Source organism: Phyllobates terribilis, unplaced genomic scaffold (assembly GCF_046119375.1).
Source record: "Phyllobates terribilis strain yellow unplaced genomic scaffold, ASM4611937v1 Scaffold_9__5_contigs__length_417890890, whole genome shotgun sequence".
NCBI lineage: Eukaryota > Metazoa > Chordata > Amphibia > Anura > Dendrobatidae > Phyllobates > Phyllobates terribilis.
Genome location: NW_027362769.1, coordinates 132,742,991 through 132,770,432, shown reverse-complemented (window position 1 = coordinate 132,770,432; position 27,442 = coordinate 132,742,991). Strand labels below are relative to the sequence as shown.

Sequence of the window (27,442 nt, the reverse complement as noted above, 5' to 3'; positions counted from 1 at the left end):
AAAACTTTATAGTTACACTTTCAGGTCGCAATCATGAATGAATTGTAATTATTAGTAAAGGATATGAATGTACCAAAATCTTTATTGAATATCTTCTAACAGGGTTGAAGGGAGTTAAAATGTACAAGGCAGACGTGGCACTAAAGCGGAAGAGTGTCTTCCCTCTATTCAATACTATAAAGGTCTAGACAGAAAGAAAACAAAAATGGGTTAGTTTTAGGGTTACAGAATTAAAAATATGAAGCAACAAAATGAGCAGCAAATATCATAAGATAAAAAACAGTACTCATCTCAGCACTGAACACTGATGTCAGTGAGTACGGCATGTGACTACTGAGGACAATGATTGGCTGCAGTGGTCACATGCTAGTACAGCACAACATCACTGGCAGACTGTAAACAGAGACCAGCGAAAGCAACTGGAACATCTGCACTGAATCGGCAGGAGGTTCAAATACTATTTATTTTTATTATTTTAGAACATTTATTATTTGTGCTTTTTAGAAAAGGAGTGAAATATGGCAAAAACTTGTAAAAGTTGAACCATGATGGACGGTAGCTGAAAATATGAAATGTTATACAAGACATTACAAAAGTATATTAACAGGCAGAAGAAGAAGACCAGTATCTATTTTTTGCTAACCTTCTGAATGTACAGTTGAAACCAGAAGTTTACATACACTATATAAAAGGACACATATACATGTTTTCTCAATATCTGACATGTAATTAGAATAAACCTTTCCCGTTTTAGGTCAATTAGGATTACCATAATTTTTAATATTTGCCAAATGCCAGAATAATGAGAGAGAGAGAATGTTTTAAGGCATTTTTATTACTTACTGCAAAGTCAAAAGTTTACATACACTAAGATTACTATATCTTTAAACAATTCTGGACTGCCCATATGATGATGTCATGTGTTTGGAAGCTTCTGATAGTTTTTTTGGCAACACCTGAGTTAATTAGAGACACACCTGTGGAAGTATTTTAATGCACACCTGAAACACACTGCTTCTTTGTGTAGTATCATGGGAAAGTCTAAAGAAATCAGCCAAGATATCAAGAAGAGAATTGTGGACTTGCACAAGTCTGGCTCATCCTTGGGTACAATTTCAAGATAAATGAAGGTAGTGTATGTAAACTTCTGGTTTCAACTGTACATTAGTAAGAAGCAGCAGATGGATGGAAGTAGGAAGGTAGGGTCAGACTATATAGGGATTGTTTGTATATTGTTAACATGGAGACACACAAGACTGCATAGAAACTGTATTCACAAAACGACAGGACATTTCAAATTTGCTTTATTTTTTATTTGCAATGCATCATAGCAATAGCAAAAAATATATAAAATATTGCTGCAAAAGTAGGTGCAACTTTTAAGGGTGGCTTCTAGACTTCTCAAGAACAGGATCTATTGATCTCTAGAATGGGGCCATATTACACATTGTCTGAAATGGAGAGGTTGCCACTAGTGCATCAGGGTGCTCAGATTTTCGAGTATCGTAGGTGCTCGAAAGCCATGCTCGAGTCCCCGCCCTGCATGCTTCGCGGCTGTTAGACAGCCAAAAACATGCATGAATTGCTTGCCATACATGGTAATGCCATAACCATTTTGGCTACTGGCATTACTGTGATTGGCTGGCCGCATCGTGTCATCGGATCTTACACTCAATACTCAATCGAGTAACGAGTATACTCGATCACCCTGATGCTTGATCGAGTATCGATCAGTGGCAAGCATGCTCGCTCATCACTAGTTGCTACGTATTCAAAGTTCTTCAATTTCATTTGTATTGGAGTATTGGAGTTTAAAAAATTGCCATGGAAGCAAACTGGGAAATTTTTGAACTCCAATACAAATAAAAGTAGATAGTCGTGCATGCATGGTTACCTTTATATTCCCATTCTTGAGATAGATCTGGGCCTTACCCATGGGACCTACATATATCAGACATTGATTGCCTATCTTCTCGATAAGACATAAATGTCCCAGACAAGATAGGATAAACTTTTTCCAATAATATAAGAAGAGGTTTAAAAACTACAATTAGCACCAGTAACATGGATGTCATCTACAATTCCAATGAAAGAAATTTTTGCGATTCAATTTTTTTTGAGTAAGCAGATACGTTTCCAGAAAATCAAGAATCTTGTGCCAGTAGTTACTTCTGGAGTGCCCAACATGCTGAAAACATATGCATGACTGTTCAAGTGGTCAATTGGCATCTCCAACATTTCGCTGAGGTTAACCTGCCAATTAAGGTACATTGGGAGGGAATATAAAATATCATGTGGATAAATTAAACCTGTATGGACTTTTCTATTAAACTAATAAGGGAAGACCTAAGCTACTAAGGTCTGACTTATCTGAATCCAGGATGGAGTTGTCATTTTTCCACTTATGTAAAATTTTCTTAAGGAGACAAAAATTTGCATGGTTACAATAGATAAATTGCGTACAACCCGCATTTAATTCTGTTTTGGGAACCTTCAAGCTTCTCCTTTTCATGATTATAATTAGACTCTTTTGAAACAATGTTTGAGCCTCCTCTGCTGTCTCCATCGGGGGATTCTGTCTGGAGGTCGGAAAAATAAGATTCAGAGGGAACCGTGACTAAGTCATTAAATGCAATGAAGCAAAAAGAGTCTGCAACAGGTGTGTCTTTTATGCAGTACACAATAGTGCAGTTATCTATGCTATTGTGTCCGGCAAAAAAGATGGACATTACCGAAAAAAAGGTCAACAGGAGTCCAAAATTGCAGATATTGGACTCTCTTCGCCTCAGCAGGTAGTCACATGCCCTTTTGTACCAAATAGGGAATATAGACACAAAGCTGCAAAGAAGTGGTGGGAATTGGTAGGATGAGCGTTATACATATAGTATATGTGTATATATATATGCAGTGGTATGAAAAAGTGTTTTCCTCCTTCCTGATTTCTTATTCTTTTGCATGTTTGTCACACTTAAATGTTTCAAATCGCAAAACAAATTTAAATATTAGACAAAGATAACACAAGTAAACACAAAATGCAGTTTTTAAATGAAGGCCTTTATTATTAAGGGAAAAAGAAATTCAAACCTACAGGGCCCTGTGTGAAAAGGTGATTTCCCCTAAACCTAATAACTGGTTGGGCCGCCCTTAGCAGCAACAACTGCAATCAAGCATTTGTGATAACTGGCAATGGGTCTTTTACAACGGTCTAGAGGAATTTTGGCCACTCATCTTTGCAAAATTGTTGTAATTCAGCCACATTAGAGGGTTTCTGATCATGAACTGCATTTTCAAGGACATGCCACAGCATCTCAATTGGATTAAGGTCAGGACTTTGACTAGGCCACTCCAAAGTCTTAATTTTGATTTTCTTAAGCCTGTTTTGGATCTTTGCCCTGCTGCATAACCCAAGTGCGCTTCAGCTTGAGATCACGAACAGATGGCTGGACATTCTCCTTCAGGATTTTTTGGTAAACAGCAGAATTCATGGTTCCATTTACCACAGCAAGTTTCCAGGTCCTGAAGAAGCAAAACAGCCCCAGACAATCACACTACCACCACTATATTTTACTGTTGGTATGATGTTCCTTTTCTGAAATGCTGTGTTACTTGTACACCAGACGTAATGGGATATACATCTTCCAAAAAGTTAAACTTTTGTCTCGTCAGTCCTCAGAGTATTCTCTCAAAAGTCTTGGCGATCATCAAGATGTTTTCCGGCAAAAGTGACATGAGCCTTTATGTTCTTTTTGCTCAGTGGTTTTCATTTTGGAACGCTGCCATGCATGCCATTTTGCCCAGTCTATTTTTTATGGTAGAGTCATGAACAGTGACCTTAACTGAAGCAAGTGAGGCCTGCAGTTCTTTGGATGTTGTTGTGGAGTTTTTGTGACCTCTTGGATGAGTCGTCGCTGCACTCTTGTGGTAATTTTGGTCGGCCGGCCACTCCTGGGAAGGTTCAACACTGTTCCATGTTTTCGCCATTTGTAGATAATGGCTCTCACTGTGGTTCGCTGGAGCCCCAAAGCTTTAGAAATGGCTTTATAACCTTTTCCAGACTAATAAATCTCAATTACTTTGTTTGTCATTTGTTCCTGAATTTCTTTGGATCGCAGCATGATGTCTAGCTTTTGAGGATCTTTCGGTTTACTTCACTTTATCAGGCAGGTCCTATTTAAGTGATTTATTGATTGAGAACAGGTGTGGCAGTAATCAGGCCTGTGTGTGGCTAGGGGAATTGAACTCAGCTTCCCAAAGATGTGATAAACCACAGTTAATTTATGTTTTAGGGGTGGGGGGGGGCAATCACCTTTTCACACAGAGCCCTGCAGGTTTTTATTTTTTTCCCTTAATAATAAAGACCTTCATTTAAAAACTGCATTTTGTGTTTACTTGTGTTATCTTTGTCTAATATTTAAATTTGTTTTGTGATCTGAAACATTTAAGTGTGACAAACATGCAGAAGAATAAGAAATCAGGAAGGGGACAAACACTTTTTCACACCACTGTATATGCAAAAAAGAAGGCAGCACACTGAAGGAATATAAAAAAATGAACAAACTTTCAATTTGCCCAGAGTGCAAAATAAAGCAATGCCATGCCATTGCCTTTATATTATGAGGTTACTGGGCTGTAACCTGCAGGCTGGCACCTACCAACTGTATTTTGTCTTTGCTTGTGCTGCCTCATTTTTTGTATATATTATATTATATTATGTCATATATATATATATATATATATATATATACAGTTAGGTCCATATATATTTGGACAGAGACAACATTTTTCTAATTTTGGTTCTAGACATTACCACAATGAATTTTGCACAAAACAATTCAGATGCAGTTGAAGTTCAGACTTTCAGCTTTCATTTGAGGGTATCCACATTAAAATTGGATGAAGGGTTTAGGAGTTTCAGCTCCTTAACATGTGCCACCCTGTTTTTAAAGGGACCAAAAGTAATTGTCCAAGACTATTTCATGGACAGGTGTGGGCAATCCCTTCGTTATGTCATTCTCAATTAAACAGATAAAAGGCCTGGAGTTGATTTGAGGTGTGGTGCTTGCATTTGGAAGGTTTTGCTGTGAAGTAAACATGCGGTCAAAGGAGCTCTCCATGCAGGTGAAACAAGCCATCCTTAAGCTGCAAAAACAGAAAAAACCCATCTGAGAAATTGCTACAATATTAGTGGCAAAATCTACAGTTTGGTACATCCTGAGAAAGAAAGAAAGCACTGGTGAACTCATCAATGCAAAAAGACCTGGGCGCCCACCGAAGACAACAATGGTGGATGATCGCAGAATAATCTCCATGGTGAAGAGAAACCCCTTCACAACAGCCAACCAAGTGAACAACACTCTCCAGGAGGTAGGCGTATCAATATCCAAATCTACCATAAAGAGAAGACTGCATGAAAGTAAATACAGAGGGTTCACTGCACGGTGCAAGCCACTCATAAGCATCAAGAATAAAAAGACTGGACTGGACTTTGCTAAAAAACATCTAAAAAAGCCAGCAAAGTTCTGGAAAGACATTCTTTGGACAGATGAAACCAAGATCAACCTCTACCAGAATGATGGAAAGAGATAAGTATGGCGAAGGCGTTGTACAGCTCATGATCCAAAGCATACCACATCATCTGTAAAACATGGCGGAGGCAGTGTGATGGCTTGGGCATGCATGGCTGCCAGTGGCACTGGGTCACTAGTGTTTATTGATGATGTGACACAGGACAGAAGCAGCCGAATGCATTCTGATGTATTCAGAGCCATACTGTGTGCTCAGATCCAGCCAAACTGATTGGTCGTCGTTTCATACTACAGATGGACAATGACCCAAAACATAAAGCTAAAGCAACCCAGGAGTTTATTAAAGCAAAGAAGTGGAATATTCTTGAATGTCCAAGTCAGTCACCTGATCTCAACCCAATTGAGCATGCATTTCACTTGTTAAAGACTAAACTTCAGACAGAAAGGCCCACAAACAAACAGCAACTAAAAACCACCGCAGTGAAGGCCTGGCAGAGCATCAAAAAGGAGGAAACCCAGCGTCTGGTGATGTCCATGAGTTCAAGACTTCAGGCAGTCATTGCCAACAAAGGGTTTTCAACCTAGTACTAGAAATGAACATTTTATTTACAATTATTTAATCTGTCCAATTACTTTTGGTTCCTTTAAAAACAGGGTGGCACATGTTAAGGAGCTGAAACTCCTAAACCCTTCATCCAATTTTAATGTGGATACCCTCAAATGAAAGCTGAAAGTCTGATCTTCAACTGCATCTGAATTGGTTTGTTTAAAATTCATTGTGGTAATGTCTAGAACCAAAATTAGAAAAATGTGGTCTCAGTCCAAATATATATGGACCTAACTGTATATGTATATATATATATATATATATATATATATATATATATATATACAGGGTGGTCCAAAAGTAGGTGGACAGAAAGTGTAATAAGGTTATGAAGGGGGAGATTTATCAAACACTAAACTGCATCCGCCTGTCTGGATCATCCTCCAATAAACCCTGAGGGTTCGGTCGCCACAGAGGTATTGCATCTCACCCAGAGGTGTGGTATCTCACTCTCAGGTAAGGAAGGAGTACAGCTCGGGACCCTAACACCTGCATCCAACACATTCCACACCAGTGGGGGGCAGGGCGAGATTGCTCCTAAGGGAGAGCACAGTCCCTGGTCCCTAGCTGAGGGGTGGAACTATGTAGTGGGTGTGGGTGGAGGAAGTAGCTTAGGGGAGCACATGAAGGAAAGTATAAATAGAGAAGCCATCTTGAGAAAGTGTGGAGTCAGAGAAGAGTCTACAGTGAGAGGAGTTGGGAGCAGAAGCTCTGTAGGAGCTCTGCTCAGGAGGAGGGCCTGAGGAGAGGCCCAGGACTGAAGGAGAAGGAGTGGAGCAGGAAGGGCCCCAGGAACGAAGAAGGGACCCCAGGGGTACGGGCAGTGCTGGAGGCCACCCGTACGCCCAAATCTACCAGGAGGTGGAGGGGTCAGGCCACACAAAGGGGACCGGTCCCTCAACTAGCGGAGGACTTTATGTCTCAACTAGAAACCGGAGGCTGCAGTATTTCAAGTCCTGCAGCCAACAGTCCATATCAGTCTCACCAAGAAGGTAGCCATAGAGGACCCAGGGGACGGATCAGACGTCGCCCGACAAGGCCCGCAGGTACCGGATTGGGACACTAGGTATGAGGTGCAGGGAGACGGCCAGAGAGAGAACACACAGAAGGGGGTCCCGCTAAGTACTCCGGAGATATCTGAAGGTTGGCTGAACCCCTGCCTGAGTAAGTGCAGCACGACGAGGGAAGTTACACTGGTGCCTGTAACTTGGACTGCAATAACCGTGAGTAAAGACCCTGAGGACTGCACCCCACTGTCTCTGTGATTATTATCTGCGCCATCACCCCTGCACTACAACGCCCAGCATCATCTACTTCACTACAACATCTACACTGCCCTGGAGCTAGGCTCTACCTGTGGAGAGCTAAACCAACTCTGCTGCACTAAACATCAGCTCCAGAGGCTCTGCACAGCAGCGGCGGCTCCATATAGCCGCATACCACAGGTGGCGTCACGAACTCTATACAAAAACTTTAATCCCCTGTAAATAATTCCCCTTTTGAATGACCGTCCTGGGTCACGGACCGGGTCACCACCACTGTGACATCTCCCCCAAGCAACGACCGGCCCGGCACCGAGTACCCCACGGCCCAGGGGGCGCGTCAGCTGCCTATGTCTCTAGGTGATGTATAACATGGCCGCCTGTCTCTAGGTGATATATAACATGGCTGCCTGTCTCTAGGTGATATATAACATGGCTGCCTATGTCTCTAGGTGATATATAACATGGCCGCCTGTCTCTAGGTGATATATAACATGGCTGCCTGTCTCTAGGTGATATATAACATGGCTGCCTGTCTCTAGGTGATATATAACATGGCCGCCTGTCTCTAGGCGATATATAACATGGCTGCCTATGTCTTTAGGTGATATATAACATGGCTGCCTGCCTCTAGGAGATATATAACATGGCTGCCTGTCTCTAGGTGATATATAACATGGCAGCCTGTCTCTAGGTGATATATAACATGGCTGCCTGTCTCTAGGTGATGTATAACATGGCTGCCTGTCTCTAGGTGATATATAACATGTCTGCCTGTCTCTAGGTTATATATAACATAGCTGCCTGTCTCTAGGTGATATATAACATGGCTGCCTCTCTCTAGGTGATATATAACATAGCTGCCTGTCTCTAGGTGATATATAACATGGCTGTGTGGCGCCCCTGAGGGTTCGGTCGCCACAGAGGTATTGCATCTCACCCAGAGGTGTGGTATCTCACTCTCAGGTAAGGAAGGAGTACAGCTCGGGATCCTAACACCTGCATCCAACACATTCCACACCAGTGGGGGGCAGGGCGAGATTGCTCCTAAGGGAGAGCACAGTCCCTGGTCCCTAGCTGAGGGGTGGAACTATGTAGTGGGTGTGGGTGGAGGAAGTAGCTTAGGGGAGCACATGAAGGAAAGTATAAATAGAGAAGCCATCTTGAGAAAGTGTGGAGTCAAAGAAGAGTCTACAGTGAGAGGAGTTGGGAGCAGAAGCTCTGTAGGAGCTCTGCTCAGGAGGAGGGCCTGAGGAGAGGCCCAGGACTGAAGGAGTGGAGCAGGAAGGGCTCCAGGAACGAAGAAGGGACCCCAGGGGTATGGGCAGTGCTGGAGGCCACCCGTACGCCCAAATCTACCAGGAGGTGGAGGGATCAGGCCACACAAAGGGGACCGGTCCCTCAACTAGCGGAGGACTTTATGTCTCAACTAGAAACCGGAGGCTGCAGCATTTCAAGTCCTGCAGCCAACAGTCCATATCAGTCTCACCAAGAAGGTAGCCATAGAGGACCCAGGGGACGGATCAGACGTCGCCCGACAAGGCCCGCGGGTACAGGATTGGGACACTAGGTATGAGGTGCAGGGAGACGGCCAGAGAGAGAACACACAGAAGGGGGTCCCGCTAAGTACTCCGGAGATATCTGAAGGTTGGCTGAACCCCTGCCTGAGTAAGTGCAGCATGACGAGGGAAGTTACACTGGTGCCTGTAACTTGGATTGCAACAACCGTGAGTAAAGACCCTGAGGACTGCACCTCACTGTCTCTGTGATTATTATCTGCGCCATCACCCCTGCACTACAACGCCCAGCATCATCTACTTCACTACAACATCTACACTGCCCTGGAGCTAGGCTCTACCTGTGGAGAGCTGAACCAACTCTGCTGCACTAAACATCAGCTCCAGAGGTTCTGCACAGCAGCGGCAGCTCCATATAGCCGCATACCACAGGTGGCGTCACAAACTCTATACAAAAACTTTAATCCCCTGTAAATAATTCCCCTTTTGAATGACCGTCCTGGGTCACGGACCGGGTCACCACCACTGTGACATCTCCCCCAAGCAACGACCGGCCCGGCACCGAGTACCCCACGGCTCATGGGGCGCGTCAGCTGCCTATGTCTCTAGGTGATGTATAACATGGCCGCCTGTCTCTAGGTGATATATAACATGGCTGCCTGTCTCTAGCTGATATATAACATGGCTGCCTATGTCTCTAGGTGATATATAACATGGCCGCCAGTCTCTAGGTGATATATAACATGGCTGCCTGTCTCTAGGTGATATATAACATGGCTGCCTGTCTCTAGGTGATATATAACATAGCCGCCTGTCTCTAGGTGATATATAACATGGCTGCCTATGTCTTTAGGTGATATATAACATGGCCGCCTGTCTCTAGGTGATATATAACATGGCCGCCTGTCTCTAGGTGATATATAACATGGCCGCCTGTCTCTAGGTGATATATAACATGGCAGCCTAGGTCTCTAGGTGATATATAACATGGCCGCCTGTCTCTAGGTGATATATAACGTGGCAGCCTGTCTCTAGGTGATATATAACATGGCTGCCTGTCTCTAGGTGATATATAACATGGCTGCCTGTCTCTAGGTGATGTACAACATGGCTGCCTGTCTCTAGGTGATATATAACATGGCTACCTGTTTCTAGGTTATATATAACATAGCTGCCTGTCTCTAGGTGATATATAACATGGCTGCCTGTCTCTAGGTGATGTATAACATGGCCGCGTGTCTCTAGGTGATATATAACATGGGTGCCTGTCTCTAGGTGATGTATAACATGGCTGCCTGTCTCCAGGTGATATATAACATAGCTGCCTGTCTCTAGGTGATATATAGCATGGCCGCCTGTCTCTAGGTGATATATAACATAGCTGCCTGTCTCTAGGTGATGTATAACATGGCCGCGTGTCTCTAGGTGATATATAACATGGGTGCCTGTCTCTAGGTGATGTATAACATGGCTAACTGTCTCTAGGTGATATATAACATGGCAGCCTGTCTCTAGGTGATGTATAATATGGCTGCCTGTCTCTAGGTGATATATAATATGGCTGCCTGTCTCTAGGTGATATATAACATAGCTGCCTGTCTATAGGTTATATATAACATGGCAGCCTGTCTCTAGGTGATGTATAATATGGCAGCCTGTCTATAGATGACATATAACATGGCTGCCTGTCTCTAGGTGATGTATAACATGGCTGCCTGTCTCTAGGTGATATATAACATGGCTGCCTCTCTCTAGATTACATATAACATAGCTGCCTATCTCTAGGTGATATATAACATGGCTGCCTGTCTCTAGGTGATGTATAACATGGCCGCCTGTCTCTAGGTGATATATAACATGGCTGCCTGTCTCCAGGTGATACATAACATAGGTGCCTGTCTCTAGGTGATATATAACATGGCTGCCTGTCTCTAGGTGATGTATAACATGGCCTCCTGTCTCTAGGTGATGCATAACATGGCTGCCTGTCTCCAGGTGATATATAACATAGCTGCCTGTCTCTAGGTCATGTATAACATGGCTGCCTGTCTCTAGGTGATATATAACATGGCTGCCTGTCTCTTGGTGAAATATAACACGGCTGCCTGTCTCCAGGTGATATATAACATAGCTGCCTGTCTCTAGGTCATGTATAACATGGCTGCCTTTCTCCAGGTGATATATAACATAGCTGCCTGTCTCTAGGTGATATATAACATGGCTGCCTGTCTCTAGGTGATGTATAACATGGCCGCCTGTCTCTAGGTGATGTATAACATGGCTGCCTGTCTCCAGGTGATATATAACATAGCTGCCTGTCTCTAGGTGATATATAACATGGCTGCCTGTCTCTAGGTGATATATAACACCGCTGCCTGTCTCTAGGTGATATATAACATGGCTGCCTGTCTCCAGGTGATATATAACATAGCTGCCTGTCTCTAGGTGATATATAGCATGGCCGCCTGTCTCTAGGTGATGTATAACATGGCCGCCTGTCTCTAGGTGATGTATAACATGGCTGCCTGTCTCCAGGTGATATATAACATAGCTGCCTGTCTCTAGGTGATATATAACATGGCTGCCTGTCTCTAGGTGATATATAACACGGCTGCCTGTCTCTAGGTCATGTATAACATGGCTGCCTGTCTCTAGGTGATATATAACATGGCTGCCTGTCTCCAGGTGATATATAACATAGCTGCCTGTCTCTAGGTGATATATAACATGGCTGCCTGTCTCTAGGTGATATATAACATGGCTGCCTGTCTCTAGGTGATATATAACATAGCCGCCTGTCTCTAGGTGATATATTACATGGCCGCCTGTTTCTAGGTGATATATAACATGGCTGCCTGTCTCCAGGTGATATATAACATAGCTGCCTGTCTCTAGGTGATATATAACATGGCTGCCTGTCTCTAGGTGATGTATAACATGGCTGCCTGTCTCCAGGTGATATATAACATAGCTGCCTGTCTCTAGGTCATGTATAACATGACTGCCTGTCTCCAGGTGATATATAACATAGCTGCCTGTCTCTAGGTGATATATAACATGGCTGCCTGTCTCTAGGTGATGTATAACATGGCCGCCTGTCTCTAGGTGATGTATAACATGGCTGCCTGTCTCCAGGTGATATATAACATAGCTGCCTGTCTCTAGGTGATATATAACATGGCTGCCTGTCTCTAGGTGATATATAACACGGCTGCCTGTCTCTAGGTCATGTATAACATGGCTGCCTGTCTCTAGGTGATATATAACATGGCTGCCTGTCTCTAGGTGATGTATAACATGGCCGCCTGTCTCTAGGTGATGTATAACATGGCTGCCTGTCTCCAGGTGATATATAACATAGCTGCCTGTCTCTAGGTGATATATAACATGGCTGCCTGTCTCTAGGTGATATATAACACGACTGTCTGTCTCTAGGTCATGTATAACATGGCTGCCTGTCTCTAGGTGATATATCACATGGCTGCCTGTCTCCAGGTGATATATAACATGGCTGCCTGTCTCCAGGTGATATATAACATAGCTGCCTGTCTCTAGATGATACATAACATGGCTGCCTGTCTCTAGGTGATATATAACATGGCCGCCTGTCTCTAGGTGATATATAACGTGGCTGCCTGTCTCTAGGTGATATATAACATGGCCGCCTGTCTCTAGGTGATATATAACATGGCTGCCTGTCTCTAGGTGATATATAACACGGCTGCCTGTCTCCAGGTGATATATAATATAGCTGCCTGTCTCTAGGTCATGTATAACATGGCTGCCTGTCTCTAGGTGATATATAACATGGCTGCCTGTCTCTAGGTGATATATAACATGGCTGCCTGTCTCTAGGTGATATATAACATGGCTGCCTGTCTCCAGGTGATATATAACATGGCTGCCTGTCTCTAGGTGATATATAACATGGCTGCCTGTCTCTAGGTGATATATAACGTGGCTACCTGTCTCTAGGTGATATATAACATGGCTGCCTGTCTCTAGGTGATATATAACATGGCTGCCTGTCTCTAGGTGATATATAACATGGCTGCCTGTCTCCAGGTTATATATAACTTGGCCGCCTGTCTCTAGGTCATGTATAACATGGCTGCCTGTCTCTAGGTCATGTATAACATGGCTGCCTGTCTCTAGGTGATATATAACATGGCTGCCTGTCTCTAGGTGATATATAACATGGCTGCCTGTCTCTAGGTGATATATAACTTGGCCGCCTGTCTCTAGGTGATATATAACATGGCTGCCTGTCTCTAGGTGATATATAACGTGGCTGCCTGTCTCTAGGTGATATATAACTTGGCCGCCTGTCTGTAGGTGATATATAACATGGCTGCCTGTCTCTAGGTGATATATAACATGGCTGCCTGTCTCTAGGTGATATATAACTTGGCCGCCTGTCTCTAGGTGATATATAACATGGCTGCCTGTCTCTAGGTGATATATAACGTGGCTGCCTGTCTCTAGGTGATATATAACTTGGCCGCCTGTCTCTAGGTGATATATAACATGGCTGCCTGTCTCTAGGTGATATATAACATGGCCGCCTGTCTCTAGGTGATATATAACGTGGCTGCCTGTCTCTAGGTGATATATAACTTGGCTGCCTGTCTCTAGGTGATATATAACATGGCTGCCTGTCTCTAGGTGATATATAACATGGCCGCCTGTCTTTAGTGGAATATATTGGGTAAATATTAGTTATTTATTTTCCCTACTCTTGGTGAAATTTAGCCAGGGTTCACATGACGTGTTTGGGGGGGGGGGGTCAGAAAGTTAATGTCATATTCACGGCACTCAGCCCCGGATTTTCACTGATCTGATCTGTGGGCTATCCTTTCGTAGACAGCGGCTACTGCACTGCTATGAGAAATTTCTGCTCAGAAAATATATTTTCTCTTTCTCCAGCTTTGTTGAGTCCATTGGAATAATTGCATAATTCATCCCAATTAGTAATTGAAATGTTTTATTTCCCATTACCTCAGATAATGACAACTAATTATCTTTACAAAGTATCACTCTACAAAGAGGCTACTCATTACAAAAACAGGAATCCAAGTAAATAGCCTTTTGGCCGATATTCAGAAATATTCAAGCAAAAGTGATGGCAAAATTGAGAGAAAGTTAACGGGGTGTAATTGTCTTGTTATAATGCACGAGTCTACGATATAAACACTTATAAACAGTCTATTAAATATGAAAACAACGTGAGGCCATTAGAAGAAATTGTTCCTAATGTCACGACGCTTAGAGAGAAGGAATCACATTGAAAACTTTCAAAATGTCTGGTCCAATCTCTGTCCCTAAAATTCAGCACGGCAGCTGCCAATAAAACCTGCACCCCTTTCACTATCTACGCAATAGCACTCTATATATTAAATTAAAAAAAATATTGTTTTCAATTTTTTTTATACCCCCTTTTAGAAAAGTTCTACTTTATATTTTTTGAGAATGTTATAAATATCAAATGAAAATATTACCCACTTATTCTTTGCACCGATCATCCAGCACCGACCCTCCAGCGATGCTCTTGGTATTAGTTTACATGTGGCTGGCACATGACCGGTGCAGTCAATCAGTGACTGCAGTGGTCACGTACCCTATTATTGACATCACCACCGATGCCAACCAATCAATGGCCACAGCAGTCACATGCTGGTCATACGTAAACAAAGACCAGGAGCATTGTTCGAGGGTCACCCCTGGATTATGGAGGGAACGAAAAAGTGAGTAATGTTTCATTTCTTTTTAGAACATCTGTTTTAATTCATAATTATAAGCTGGATAAATCCTTTAATAGGGTATTACCTAAAGGGTATGAGCACATGACCGCTTTAAGACACTGGCGGAGCCTAGATTTTCCTAGCGTCTTTGCTGGCGGTTTTGTATTTATTTTTTTCTATGTTTTTTTTTCCAGTGCTTTCAACTAAATAGAAATGGCAGCTTACAAACAAAGCCAACGAAAAAGAATAAATGTGTTGCTTCTTTTAACCGTTTCTCGGTTTCCGAACCCTGAATCCGTTAAAAGAAGTAGCAAGGCACTGATCATGTGCACAGCAATGTCATATTGACATTGTTGTGCAATATATTCACTTTTAGGCTATGTTCACACGTTACGTTTTTGCTGCGTTTTTTTTTTGCTGCTTTTTTATGCAAATTAAAAGCTGCGTTTTACAGTACCAGCAAAAGCTATGAGATTTCAGAAATCTCATGAACACACATTGGTTTTTTTTTTTCCTGACTGATTTGGTAACTGCTGCGTTTTTCAAAACTGCAGCATGTCTCTTCTTTCAGCGTTTTGCAGCCTTTTTTCACCCATAAAAAGCAATGAGTAACTGCAAAAACGCCGGAAAAACGCAGGTATCAAGTTTTTCTGCGTTTTTGGTGCAGAAAACTCAAGAACAGAAGGCACTAAACTGTATCAGCATGCACAATAGGCCAATGTACCTGAAAAACACAGCAAAAAAATGCATCAAAAACCATGGCAAAACCTGCTTTTTTTGCGCAGTTTCTTTAATGCAAATGAGCGGGTTTTGTCTACAGAAAAAAACGCAACAAAAACGCAACGTGTGAACATAGTCTTACGGTGGTTTTGTGTCATTTTTTCAGGCAGGTACCAGGCAAAATCCACCTGAAAAAGATATTGTGTGCACATACCCTAAGCAAATTCAGCTTTATAGGTGATAACTAGAGATGAGCAAACCCGAACTTAAAAGTTCGGGCTTCGTACCGAACAGTTGTGTCTGGTGCTAATAGCCGAACATGGACTTCTGCCGGAAGTCCTTTGCAATGTTCGAAGTTCCGGGGAAAGTCTGGGAGGAGAAAGAGAGAGAATTTAGCAGCTCAGAAGTTCGGATCCCCATTGTTTTCAATGGGGTTTCAGTTCTTTTTGAATTTCGGGTACAGTTCTGATACCCGAACCAAACTTTGAACTAAAGTTCAGGTCGGGTGACAGAACCCGAACTTCCATGGGTCGGCTCATCCCTAGTGATAACAGTTAAATCGGTATGAGTACGACACTTGAGATACGCACGATAACCAAGAGCGCCTGTGAGTAGGGATACTTTTTGGCAGCTTTCTAAACAGTATGACCAGATTTAGTTATACAATGAACCTCTCACAAAACTTCTACAACCCAATGGAAAATGGAAAAGCAAGCAAATTAGTAAAAACCTAGCAAATGCTCAAGTTGAAGAATGAAAAGAGAATTGCAAACATTACTATAAAAGATTTTGTGCTAATTGTTAATTGCTTGTTTGCTGGCAATGAAATTTTCCAATGCTATTGTTTCATTATAAAACAATCCTATGAACAAGAAAAGCAACAACAATAGTCAGAAAAACAATCATGAACATAAATCTAAAAAGCGTCACTAAGACAATTTTTGAAAGCCTAAACGTTTTAAAATGCAAGCAGAGAAGCAGGCTGGTTGAACACATCTGACATTCATGGTCTGATTATGGTGCAATTTCCGGCCCCAGGTCTCCTGACAGTGATATCGGCGCATATAAAGCTGATGAGTTCAGGCTAGAAGACCAGAGGCTGGTCCGGGCATCGCTGTCTGTACTTTGACTGTGAATATTGGATGCGTAAAACTGGCCTAATGTAACAGTCCTTTTGTTGTACAGTCATTTTTGCAAATAGATTTTTTGTGCACCATTTACTCCAAGCGCAGCAAACACCGAACATTACCGAGAATGACATTTTGCTATTTAAATCTACAATTGCAATCAAAATTATTCAATCCCCAATGCTAATTAGGTTTATTAGCCAAATTTACAAACATTCTGCTGTTTGCAATAAACCAATGAAACAAGAACAATTTAAATGGTTCAAAACAATTAATACAAGTGGTTTGTCCAAATTCATCACAAAGTCATCACAAATTGCCACTTTTTCTAACTACTGCAGTCTCAGAATTACTCACCCCATGATGAAATCATGACAAGTGTCTTCAGTATTCAGTAGAGCACTCCTGGCTGTTATGACCTACTGCAAATGTGATACGCAGCCTGACACCAGCTTCTGGCAGCTTTCCCAAGTAGTCTCAGCTCTTCCTTTACTGACAATGGCCACCAGTTCACTAATATTCTAAAGTTTACCGCAACCACCTTCTTCTACTTCCTTCATAGATTTTCTATGGGGTTCAAATCAGGCGACTGTGAAGACAGTTCAGGAATCTTCATCTTCAATGACTTCTTCAGAAACCTTGGTGGATTTCGTGGTATGCTTGGGATCATTGCCCATTAGAAGGTCCAATGACAGTTAAGCTCCAGCTATCTCACAGAAGGCATGGCATCTTCTCCTAGAATTTCCTGACACTTGATTGAATCTATCGTGACCTGCAGGTCTCTATTGCCAGAGGAAGCAAATCCCCAGAGCATCACTGAGCCACTGCTTTTCTTTACTGTAGGCACAACCAAGCCAATGCAATGCTTCACTATAGTCATCACCTAGCCACCGCCATGCTTCACTGTAGGTATTCTTCCTCCTCCAGAGAACCTGCTGATCCATAGGCCAGAAAACTTTCAGTTCTGCTTAACTGCTCTGTAGAACAGAATTCCAAAACTTCTATGGATTACTTATAAGGTTTAGAACATATCGGAGCTGACTTTTCTTATGTTTTGGGATAAGCAGAGGTGTATGTCTTGGAGTTTAGGCACAGACACCATTAGCGCTTAGTATGCACCTTACTGTGAAAACTGAAACCTCAGTGCCTGCTCGTGGGATTTTGACCACCTGCCTCCTCAGAAATCTGATAGCAGACAGTGATCGTGTCCTTTTTCTACCACATCAAGGTAGTGCAGTGAGTGTTCCTTCAAAGCAAACCTGTCACCAGGTTTGTCTCATATGAAATAAGACCAAAACCTTTCAGCCCTCATACACTGCATTCTACAATGCTGTATATAAGCCCCCGATCCGACCTGCAAGACAAGAAAAAGAGCTTTTGTTATACTCACACACGGGGTGGCCTGGTCCAAGGGGTGTCACTGGTCTTGGTCCGGTGCCTCCCTTTTTCTTGTGATGCCATCCTGCACAGGAGCGTGATGCCGGGGAAATTGTGTATATGACGTAAGGATGCGTCATCCACCTGAAGCAAGAAGGAGGATGGCATCGCAAGAAGAAGGGAGGACGAAGACCAGCGACGCCTCTTGGACCGGACCGACCCCAGGTGAGTCTAATAAAAGCTCTTTTACTTGTCTTGCAGGCTGGATTGGGGACAAACCGTATTTTTTGGACTATAAGACGCACCGGACCATAAGACGCACCTAGGTTTTAAAGGAGGAAAATAGAAAAAAAAATGTAAGCAAAAAATGTGGTCACGATGCACTGTTAAGGGGGAGTGGGTCTGCTGCTGACACTGGTATAGGGGAAATGTCCTCCAATTCTGATAATATCCCCCATCCTGGTACATATGCCCCTCTTCCTATTATGCGTGGCACCCCTCAATCCTGATGTGCATGGCACCTCTTCATCCTGATATGCATGACACCCCTCATCCTTATCCTGGTATGCATGACACCCCTCATCCTTATCCAAGTATGCATGGCACCCCTCATCCTTATCCTGGTATGCATGGCACCCCTGATCCCCATCCTACTATGCATGGCACCCCTCATCCCTATCCTGGTATGCATGGCACCCCTCATCCCTATCCTGGTATGCATGGCCCCCCTCATCCCTGTCCTGGTATGCATGGCACCCCTCATCCTTATCCTGGTATGCATGGCACCCCTCATACCCATCCTGGTATGCATGGCACCCCTCATCCCTATCCTGGTATGCATGGCACCCCTCATCCTTATCCTGGTACGCATGGTCTCCTCATCCTTATCCTGGTATTCATGGCCCCCTCATCATTATCTTGGTATGCATGGCCCCCTCATCCTTATCCTGATATGCATGGCCCCCTCATCCTTATCCTGGTATGCATGACCCCCTCATCCTTATCCTGGTATGCATGGCCCCCTCATCCTTATACTGGTATGTATGATCCCCCTAATCCTTATCCTGGTATGTATGGCCCCCTCATCCTTATCCTGGTATGTATGCCCCCCTCATCCTTATCCTGGTATGCATGACCCCCTCATCCTTATCCTGGTATGTATGGTCCCCTCATCCTTACCCTGGTATATATGGCCCCCTCATCCTTATCCTGGTATGTATGATCCCCCTCATCTTTATCCTGGTATGTATGGCCCCCTCATCCTTACCCTGGTATGTATGGCCCCCTCATCATTATCCTAGTATGCATGGTCCCCCTAATCCCCATCCCGCTGCACATAAAAAATAAACACTCCTACTCACCTTTCTTCTCTCTCCTCCAGTGCTGCGTCCGGTCTACCGGCACTGATCTCTCCATGTGAGCTGCGCATGGCGTCACTGCCATGCGCGGCTCACAAGGAGAGATCAGCTGCTGGAACTCACTGCTCCCCACGCCGGGACTGTGTGCGCGGGGAGCAGTGACTTCATGCTCCTTAATAGCCGGCACATAGCGCAGCCGCAGCGCAGCTCCTGCTGCTGCCAGGCGATCGCGTGTGCCCGATGTTAAAGGGCATGAATATTCACCTCCTCCCACGCCCATGGGCGTGGAGAGGGGGTGAATATTCATGCCCTTTAATAGTGGGCACACGCGATCACCCGGCAGCAGTAGGAGCTGCGCTGCTGATACACTGTGTGCCGCTATTAAGGAGCAAGAATATTCAGTGTTCCCCATGCCTATGGGCGAGGGGAGCAGTGAATATTCATTTTCTTTAGCAGCGGGACAGTGTAGGCTGCAGCAGGCGGCTGCTGCCTCCTGCCCCGCTCCTCAGCTGCAACCGCTCCCCCCACACAGTATATATACAGTACAGACCAAAAGTTTGGACACACCTTCTCATTTAAAGATTTTTCTGTATTTTCATGACTATGAAAATTGTACATTCACACTGAAGGCATCAAAACTATGAATTACCACATGTGGAATTATATACTTAACAAAACAGTGTGAAACAACTGAAAATATGTCTTATATTCTAGGTTCTTCAAAGTAGCCACCTTTGCTTTGATGACTGCTTTGTACACTCTTGGCATTCTCTTGATGAGCTTCAAGAGGTAGTCACCGGAAATGATTTTCACTTCACAGGTGTGCCCTGTCAGGTTTAATAAGTGGGATTTCTTGCCTTATAAATGGGGTTGGGACCATCAGTTATGTTGTGCAGAAGTCAGGTGGATACACAGCTGATAGTCCTACTGAATAGACTGTTAGAATTTGTATTATGGCAAGAAAAAAGCAGCTAAGTAAAGAAAAACGAGTGGCCATCATTACTTTAAGAAATGAAGGTCAGTCAGTCCGAAAAATTGGCCAAACTTTGAAAGTGTCCCCAAGTGCAGTTGCAAAACCATCAAGCGCTACAAAGAAACTGGCTCACATGAGGACCGCCCCAGGAAAGGAAGCCCAAGAGTCACCTCTGCTTCTGAGGCTAAGTTTATCCGAGTCACCAGCCTCAGAAATCGCAGGTTAACAGCAGCTCAGATTATAGACCAGGTCAATGCCACACAGAGTTCTAGCAGCAGACACATCTCTTCAACAACTGTTAAGAGGAGACTTTGTGCAGCAGGCCTTCATTGTAAAATAGCTGCTAGGAAACAACTGCTAAGGACAGGCAACAAGCAGAAGAGACTTGTTTGGGCTAAAGAACACAAGGAATGGACATTAGACCAGTGGAAATCTGTGCTTTGGTCTGATGAGTCCAAATTTGAGATCTTTGGTTCCAACCACCGTGTCTTTGTGCGATGCAGAAAAGGTGAACGGATGGACTCTACATGCCTGGTTCCCACTGTGAAGCATGGAGGAGGAGGTGTGATGGTGTGGGGGTGCTTTGCTGGTGACACTGTTGGGGATTTATTCAAAATTGAAGGCATACTGAACCAGCATGGCTACCACATGCTATTCCATCCGGTTTGCGTTTAGTTGGACCATCATTTACTTTTCAACAGGACAATGACCCAAAACACACCTCCAGGCTGTGTAAGGGCTATTTGACCAAGAAGTAGAGTGATGGGGTGCTATGCCAGATGACCTGGCCTCCACAGTCACCAGACCTGAACCCAATCGAGATGGTTTGGGGTGAGCTGGACCGCAGAGTGAAGGCAAAAGGGCCAACAAGTGCTAAGCATCTCTGGGAACTCCTTCAAGATTGTTGGAAGACCATTTCCGGTGGCTACCTCTTGAAGCTCATCAAGAAAATGCCAAGAGTGTGCAAAGCAGTCATCAAAGCAAAAGGTGGCTACTTTGAAGAACCTAGAATATAAGACATATTTTCAGTTGTTTCACACTTTTTTGTTAAGTATATAATTCTACATGTGTTAATTCATAGTTTTGATGCCTTCAGTGTGAATGTACAATTTTCAAAGTCATGAAAATACAGAAACATCTTTAAATGAGAAGGTGTGTCCAAACTTTTGGTCTGTACTATATATATACCCCGCAGCAACTTTCGGACTATAAGAAGCACCCACCATTTTCCTTCAAAATTTTGGATAGTGTCTGGTGGTGATGCATCAAGTATTCAGCAGGTTACAACAGCCAAAGGGGCCCTACTAAGTAGTAAAGATGATTGTACTGAATGGGATCAATAAATCCGAGACTGTGATAATCAGTAAAAGTGGTGTTTTGTGATGAATTTGGATAAACCACTTGTTACAATATATTAATCGAAAAAAGAGAGGATACTCCAGCATGAGGATCTTCTTAAAATCATCAAGTTTATTTGGTAAATGTAAAAATATGGCAAAATGTCACAACCCCATAGGGGAATTTCATCCTATCAAATATGTTTCAGACTAAGGAGTAATTAATTATTGCAATGAGGGAGTTAAACATTTTTTATTACAACTGTAACTCTACCGTAATACTTTCTTTTACATGTAGGCACAGATATATACAGAGACCTGAAGTAAAATTAGTTTTGGAACCCCTGAAAATGGAGATTGAACATGTGCAGTAATGGGCAGGGGCTCTTCCGACTGATCTGATGTGAATTATACTGCAATGTGATATATTATGACTTTGCATTTACAATGAATTCAGTATGCCACACGTACTTGCTCTATGCACACAAGTGGCAGTATAGAAAAAAAGGCATGAACAATGGTGATCTTCTGAAAATGCTTAAAATACAGAATACTCCTAGCTTAAATTTATAATAGGTATAATAACATTATAAAATAAGTATAATTGTGTGACATAACCCCTGGGAATATATCCACAATAACAGTTTTCAAAAATGTCTGCAACTAAATTACTAGGTAAAGCAACGTTTACAACTGTGTGTTACAATGTTCTTCAGAAAACAGAATATCTAGCGAGTCTAGGAGAACCACATCTATTCTACTTACATATTTATTAGCTACAAATTGTGTAGGAGTCTCCTGAAACAGAGAACATGTCTAGCACTTCCAACGGAGCAGCTCTGGCATTGACCTTTAAGACATTAAGAGTGAGACCACATTGTACGCCTGGCCATGCATTTGAAACTCTGCCTACCCACGGTTGAATTTGGTTCATAATCATGTGATCATTGGTGGCCTCGGGAGTGCATAGTTTCTGACATACGGAAAGCTTAACCGCGTGATCTCGCCCTTGATGATAAATCCTGACTTGATGTCCTAAAGAAGATCCACGTGTCACATATTCATGCAAATGAACAACTTGCTAAAAAAAACTGAGCAAAAAGCTGCAGCTGCATCCCCCTCCTTCCCAGTTCTCCTGATTGGGTACACCTTGTCGCAGTGGGATGGCGTTTACTCTCTTTTGATCAAAATAGTGTCAACTAAGTACCCTATGTTATTTACATGTACTATTAATAATTATTTATTTACTTATTGCAGGGTATTTTCTTATTTTGTTGTGATCCTAGGTTTTTCCCATCTGAGAGCAGCATCATGTAGAGGCAGAGATCCTGATTCCAGCGATGTGTCACTTATTGGGCTGCTTGCTATCATTTTGATAAAATCACTGTTTTATCTGCTGCAGATCTAGCAGTTCTCTGACTGCTGAGCTCTGTACAACCCCGCCCACACCACCGATTGGTAGTTTTCGGCCTATGCACAGTGCACACAGAAATCGGCCAATCAGTGGTGGAGGCGGGACTATATAGAGATCATGAATGTTGAGGACTACATGGCTCCAGGTTTACTAGTCCTCTAGTCATAATCGCCTGCTAATAAAACAGTGATTGTATCAAAACTACGCTAAGGAGCCCAGTACGTGACACATCATTGGAATCAGGGTCTCTGTCTCTACATTATGCTTCTCTCAGAGTAGGTGCCAAAAATCGGTTGACCTATTCTCTTTAATTCAAAGAGACTGAGCTGCTGTACCAAACACAACTACTGAAACTATGGAGCTGTGCCTGGAAACAATGAAGGAGATGGGATTGCTGGAGTCGCCTGTTACATTAAGAATAAGCAAAGTAAAACAATTTGTGTTGTCACATTTGACATTGGTGTCTCAATTTTTTTTTCATCACACATAGATACTGTACTCTTAAAATCATATCAGATGAGATAGGCGCACTTTAAAAGTGTATCCTAAGATTTCCATAAAGGACTAACCTAAAATGCAGCAAAAAGACCTATTTTACAGATCAATAGTTCAAAACGTTGCTCAAAGCACAAAGAACTATTCTTATGATGAATGTTTTAATGTCCAATTCATCAGGCTGCCAGGTGAAGCTTAAAAAAAAACTTGTGTCCACCTGTTTCCATGGTTACAGACTACGAGAAAATCCAATGTAGTCAGATTCTGCTGTCAAACTACTTTATATATTTCCCCTATTTATTCTAATGTACTAAATGTATGTTAGCGTAAATAGGTAATGGATGGATTGGGGATATGTCTAGAGGATCAAACCATACAGGATTTCACAGCAATTAAAAACAGAGACACTTAAGCCTGCAGCAGGGAGCTGCAGACACAAAATGGGAGGAGGCTTTTATTTGTCAATTTGCAAAGCTGCCCCATTTTTATAGATACTTTGGAGAACCAAAGAAAATTATTTATGTGACAGATCAAAAGTCTGTGATGTGGACTATTAATTCTGATACTATCTGTTCAGTTGTGTCCAACCCTTTGTTACTCTGTAGGTCAGTTCTCGCCATCCTTCCATTTTCAACGACTTCTTTTGATTGCTGGATGTTAATTTTTGTGTCTTTCTTGATGGTTTCTAGCCAATCGGCCTTTGGACTCCCAAGTTTCTTTTACCCCTGACTATTCCAAGTTTCTTTTCCCTTTCTAGTGAATTTGACCTCATCACTTGTCCAAAACAGGTCTTGAGATCTTGCCTTTCTGGTAGAGGTGAACTAATAAATTCGAGTGGAATTGAATTAGACTCAAATTTTTCAAACATCCGCATTTGCCAAAATGCAGATTTTTACTAATTTGTTTTTCCATGTGGATTCATCAAAATGGCACCTCATAAAGGGCCATCAAAAGGTTAAAAAAATGCAAAAATAATACTTATACTCAACTTACCACTCTCCTCTCCAACCCCTCCACTCCTCACCATTACCACTACTCAACTTACCACTCTCCTCTCCGACCCCTCCGCTCCTCACCATCACTGCATCTTCTGATCCCCACCACAGACACTGAAATCCCTCACACACTGAGCAGGGACTCCTGGCTCTGATGAGGCATGGCTTGGTTCTACACATTCACATGAAAGGTCACTTCATGGATATCAGAGCAAGAGGTGGTGATTAGAAGTTACAATGAGAACGGACAGGTGACGGTGAGGAGTGGAGGGGCTGGAGAGGTGAACGGTGAAGTGAGTGTAAGGGATTTTTTTTATTTTTTCCAGATAACGAGAGAGAACTTAATAAGGGACATTAAATTCCACAGGAAGAAAACACACGAACAAACAAATTCGAATTTTGCCTGATCTGCCCATCTCTACTTCGTAGGACAACTCTGGGTTTATGTGATCAGGAACATCAAGTTAATGATCCTAGCTGTACATGGGATTCATAGAAGTCTTATACTTATAGGTCTAAAGAATGTCCTTACAGGGTTCCACAGTAGGAGAAAATTGTTTCTGCTATTTGCGCCCAACCAAAAATATACATTTTTAAAGTTGATATAATAACAATCACAACATAAATGGCACAACTTTTGATAATTAATCACAAATTACACATACCCTTTTGTTACTGTAAAATGGGTCAAGATCCTCCATTGGTTCCGTGACCATTTCTGAAGGTAGGTCTCCATATATAAAAGGCAAGCCTTTGCCTGCTTCCAAGTCCGAATTGGGCTTGGGGCCATTTTCATCATCATCATCTCTTCGATCCTTTGCTGGTTTTTTAGCTTTTTCTTCAGCAAAACGCTTCTCGATAGCAGCAAGAGATTCTCTAGTGAGCAAGCGAAGGCTGTCAGGTCCTGGTGGGGGTAAAAGTGGCTGCTCCATCTTCTCATCCTGCACTAATTACCAATCAGCCTCTCACACATGAAGGTGCTAGGAAAAAAAAAAGAAAGGAAAATCAATTTCAATGGTATAAATTGTCAACATTCAAACCATTGCGGATGCACTCGAATACTGTTTACACCAAATTGTACTAAATGGGAAAATGTAGCAAAATGTACACCAAATAGAAGGCAACAAGAGAAGACAATGGAATCTCATCAATAGGAAAACTCTTGTTAGTTTCACAACCAACCAGTCCTTACTCCATAAGAACTTTACGCTACGTTCTCATGATGAGTTTTTGGTGAGTTTTTTATGCTACGTATTTTCAAAAAAATGCAAGTAACCTACTTTACTTGATAGATGCAGAAATGGTCCAGAAAATCTACAGCATCAAAAACACCTAGTTCCTACCTAACTTAGAAGGATGATTAGTGTGCCACTGATCGAATTTTAGCATGATCTTCAGATCAAGAGGGTAAGTTATTGTGATAGAGCGGAGGGGGGAATCAAATTGTTTTTCCACTGCATAATTAGAAATTAAGTCCAAATTGCTTGATTGTTGTTAATGGTGGCATCATTTTGCAGCTATTGACAATAAGAAAACTATTTGTGATTAATATCTAATGATTCAGGAGAAAGAGTCTGTCAATTGTCTAATATGAGTTGTTAGTAATCGATACTTGGACAAACGCTAGGTGAACCGAGTGTGATATGAAACCCAGCCTAAGGATGTTCCATGACACTCATGGGCCAGTGCTTTGTGCTTGCCCCCAGACCGGGTGTACTTACTATACAGAAACGAGACAGCACAGCTCTATACACTGTGTAGTGGTTGTTATTGGGTACTGCAGCTCAGCTCTTATCGGAGTGAATGGAAGTGAACGGAAGTCATTGTACAGTATAAGGATAAACGAAGCCCACAGCAGAGCCACGGGCGTAGTGACCCATGACTCAGCTTTGTAGGGCAAGAATGGGTTAAATTAATAAAGGTAGGAGAAGCGTGGGCTCTGTGGGGTCAAAAGTTTAAGGAGCGTTGTTAAAAGGGGGGTGTTGACACTAGAGCAGGCCTATATATTATCTGAGAGAAGTAAGGGCTATTAATTGGCACAAGGCACCAAGAGTAAAGGTACCGCCCTTTCATTTGGGGGTTCAAGTAAAGTTCAGTTTTGGAAATAGGTGCAGGGACGTGTCATTGGGTCATTTCGGCGAGGGGTGGTGAGGGGGTTCTTGGAGTTGGTGGCAAAATTGTGTGGGGGGTTGTATAAGATGATAACCTCCCCTTTATGTTTGGATTTTGGTTAATTACCTGGCGGATTTTGGGATTCTTCAGGGTAGAATCCCTTGGAGTCGGCGTTATGGAAAAGGTTTTCCAGCAACAAAGATGCCCTCAAGCCTGTGGTTGCGGCTGGGAGTAATGCTAGATGGTTCATTATTATTCATTCGTTTCCACCAGGTTTCAGAGATCCTACAACCTCTTTACTGACAAGTCATTGTTGTTGTAGTGTTTGTATAATAAAAGGCCAATTTGGCCAATTAATCCAAAGAAAGGTAGTATGAGTGTTTACTGGCTCGGGACCGTGGGAGGGTGTTGGTGATGTGAAATGGTTGGGTGGTAGTAAGGGGACAGTCGGAGGGAAGCCTCTACAATACTGCAGTCATGGAGCTGTGCTTTTTTGGCTCTGTTTACTGTGTGCACATCTGGGAGCTCAAAGAAGCTTGTGCTGTCCAGCTCTTTGTTTGAAAAGACTTTCAGCCATTTTGGGCATTACCTAATGTTACATGATTATTGTATTGTTGTACTTTGCTGCCATCTACTGGCCATTGTTATAATATGTTATAACATGTATTATTCCTGTGTTTTACCCACAACACCTTTCGGTCTGTAACTCCTCCTATCTCCTGCTCCTCACTTCCTTCTTCTTCATCACATCCATCTTGACTACACATGCTGCAGGACTGGAGAAAGGATTCTCTTGTTACCACTTTACCTGGCGCTTCTAATATCTACAATTCCTCCCCTTTCCTCATCCTTCACTTTCCCTCATCTCACCTCATCAAGAAC

General features: G+C 42.8%; 1 protein-coding gene across 9 annotated transcripts in view; it reads right to left on the bottom strand.

Annotated features, from left to right (window-relative positions):
- The window catches only part of LOC141161754 (sodium channel protein type 2 subunit alpha-like), a 254,893-nt gene that overhangs the window by 165,502 nt on the left and 61,949 nt on the right, over positions 1-27,442 (bottom strand). For all 9 annotated transcript variants that reach the window (XM_073647029.1, XM_073647035.1, XM_073647030.1 and 6 more), the window contains exons 2-3: positions 25,114-25,428; positions 67-184 (exon numbers count right to left, since the gene is read on the bottom strand). In XM_073647029.1, coding sequence (XP_073503130.1) covers positions 67-184; positions 25,114-25,380 — 385 coding nt within the window. In that variant the 5' untranslated portion in view covers positions 25,381-25,428. The remainder of the gene's footprint in view (positions 1-66; positions 185-25,113; positions 25,429-27,442) is intronic.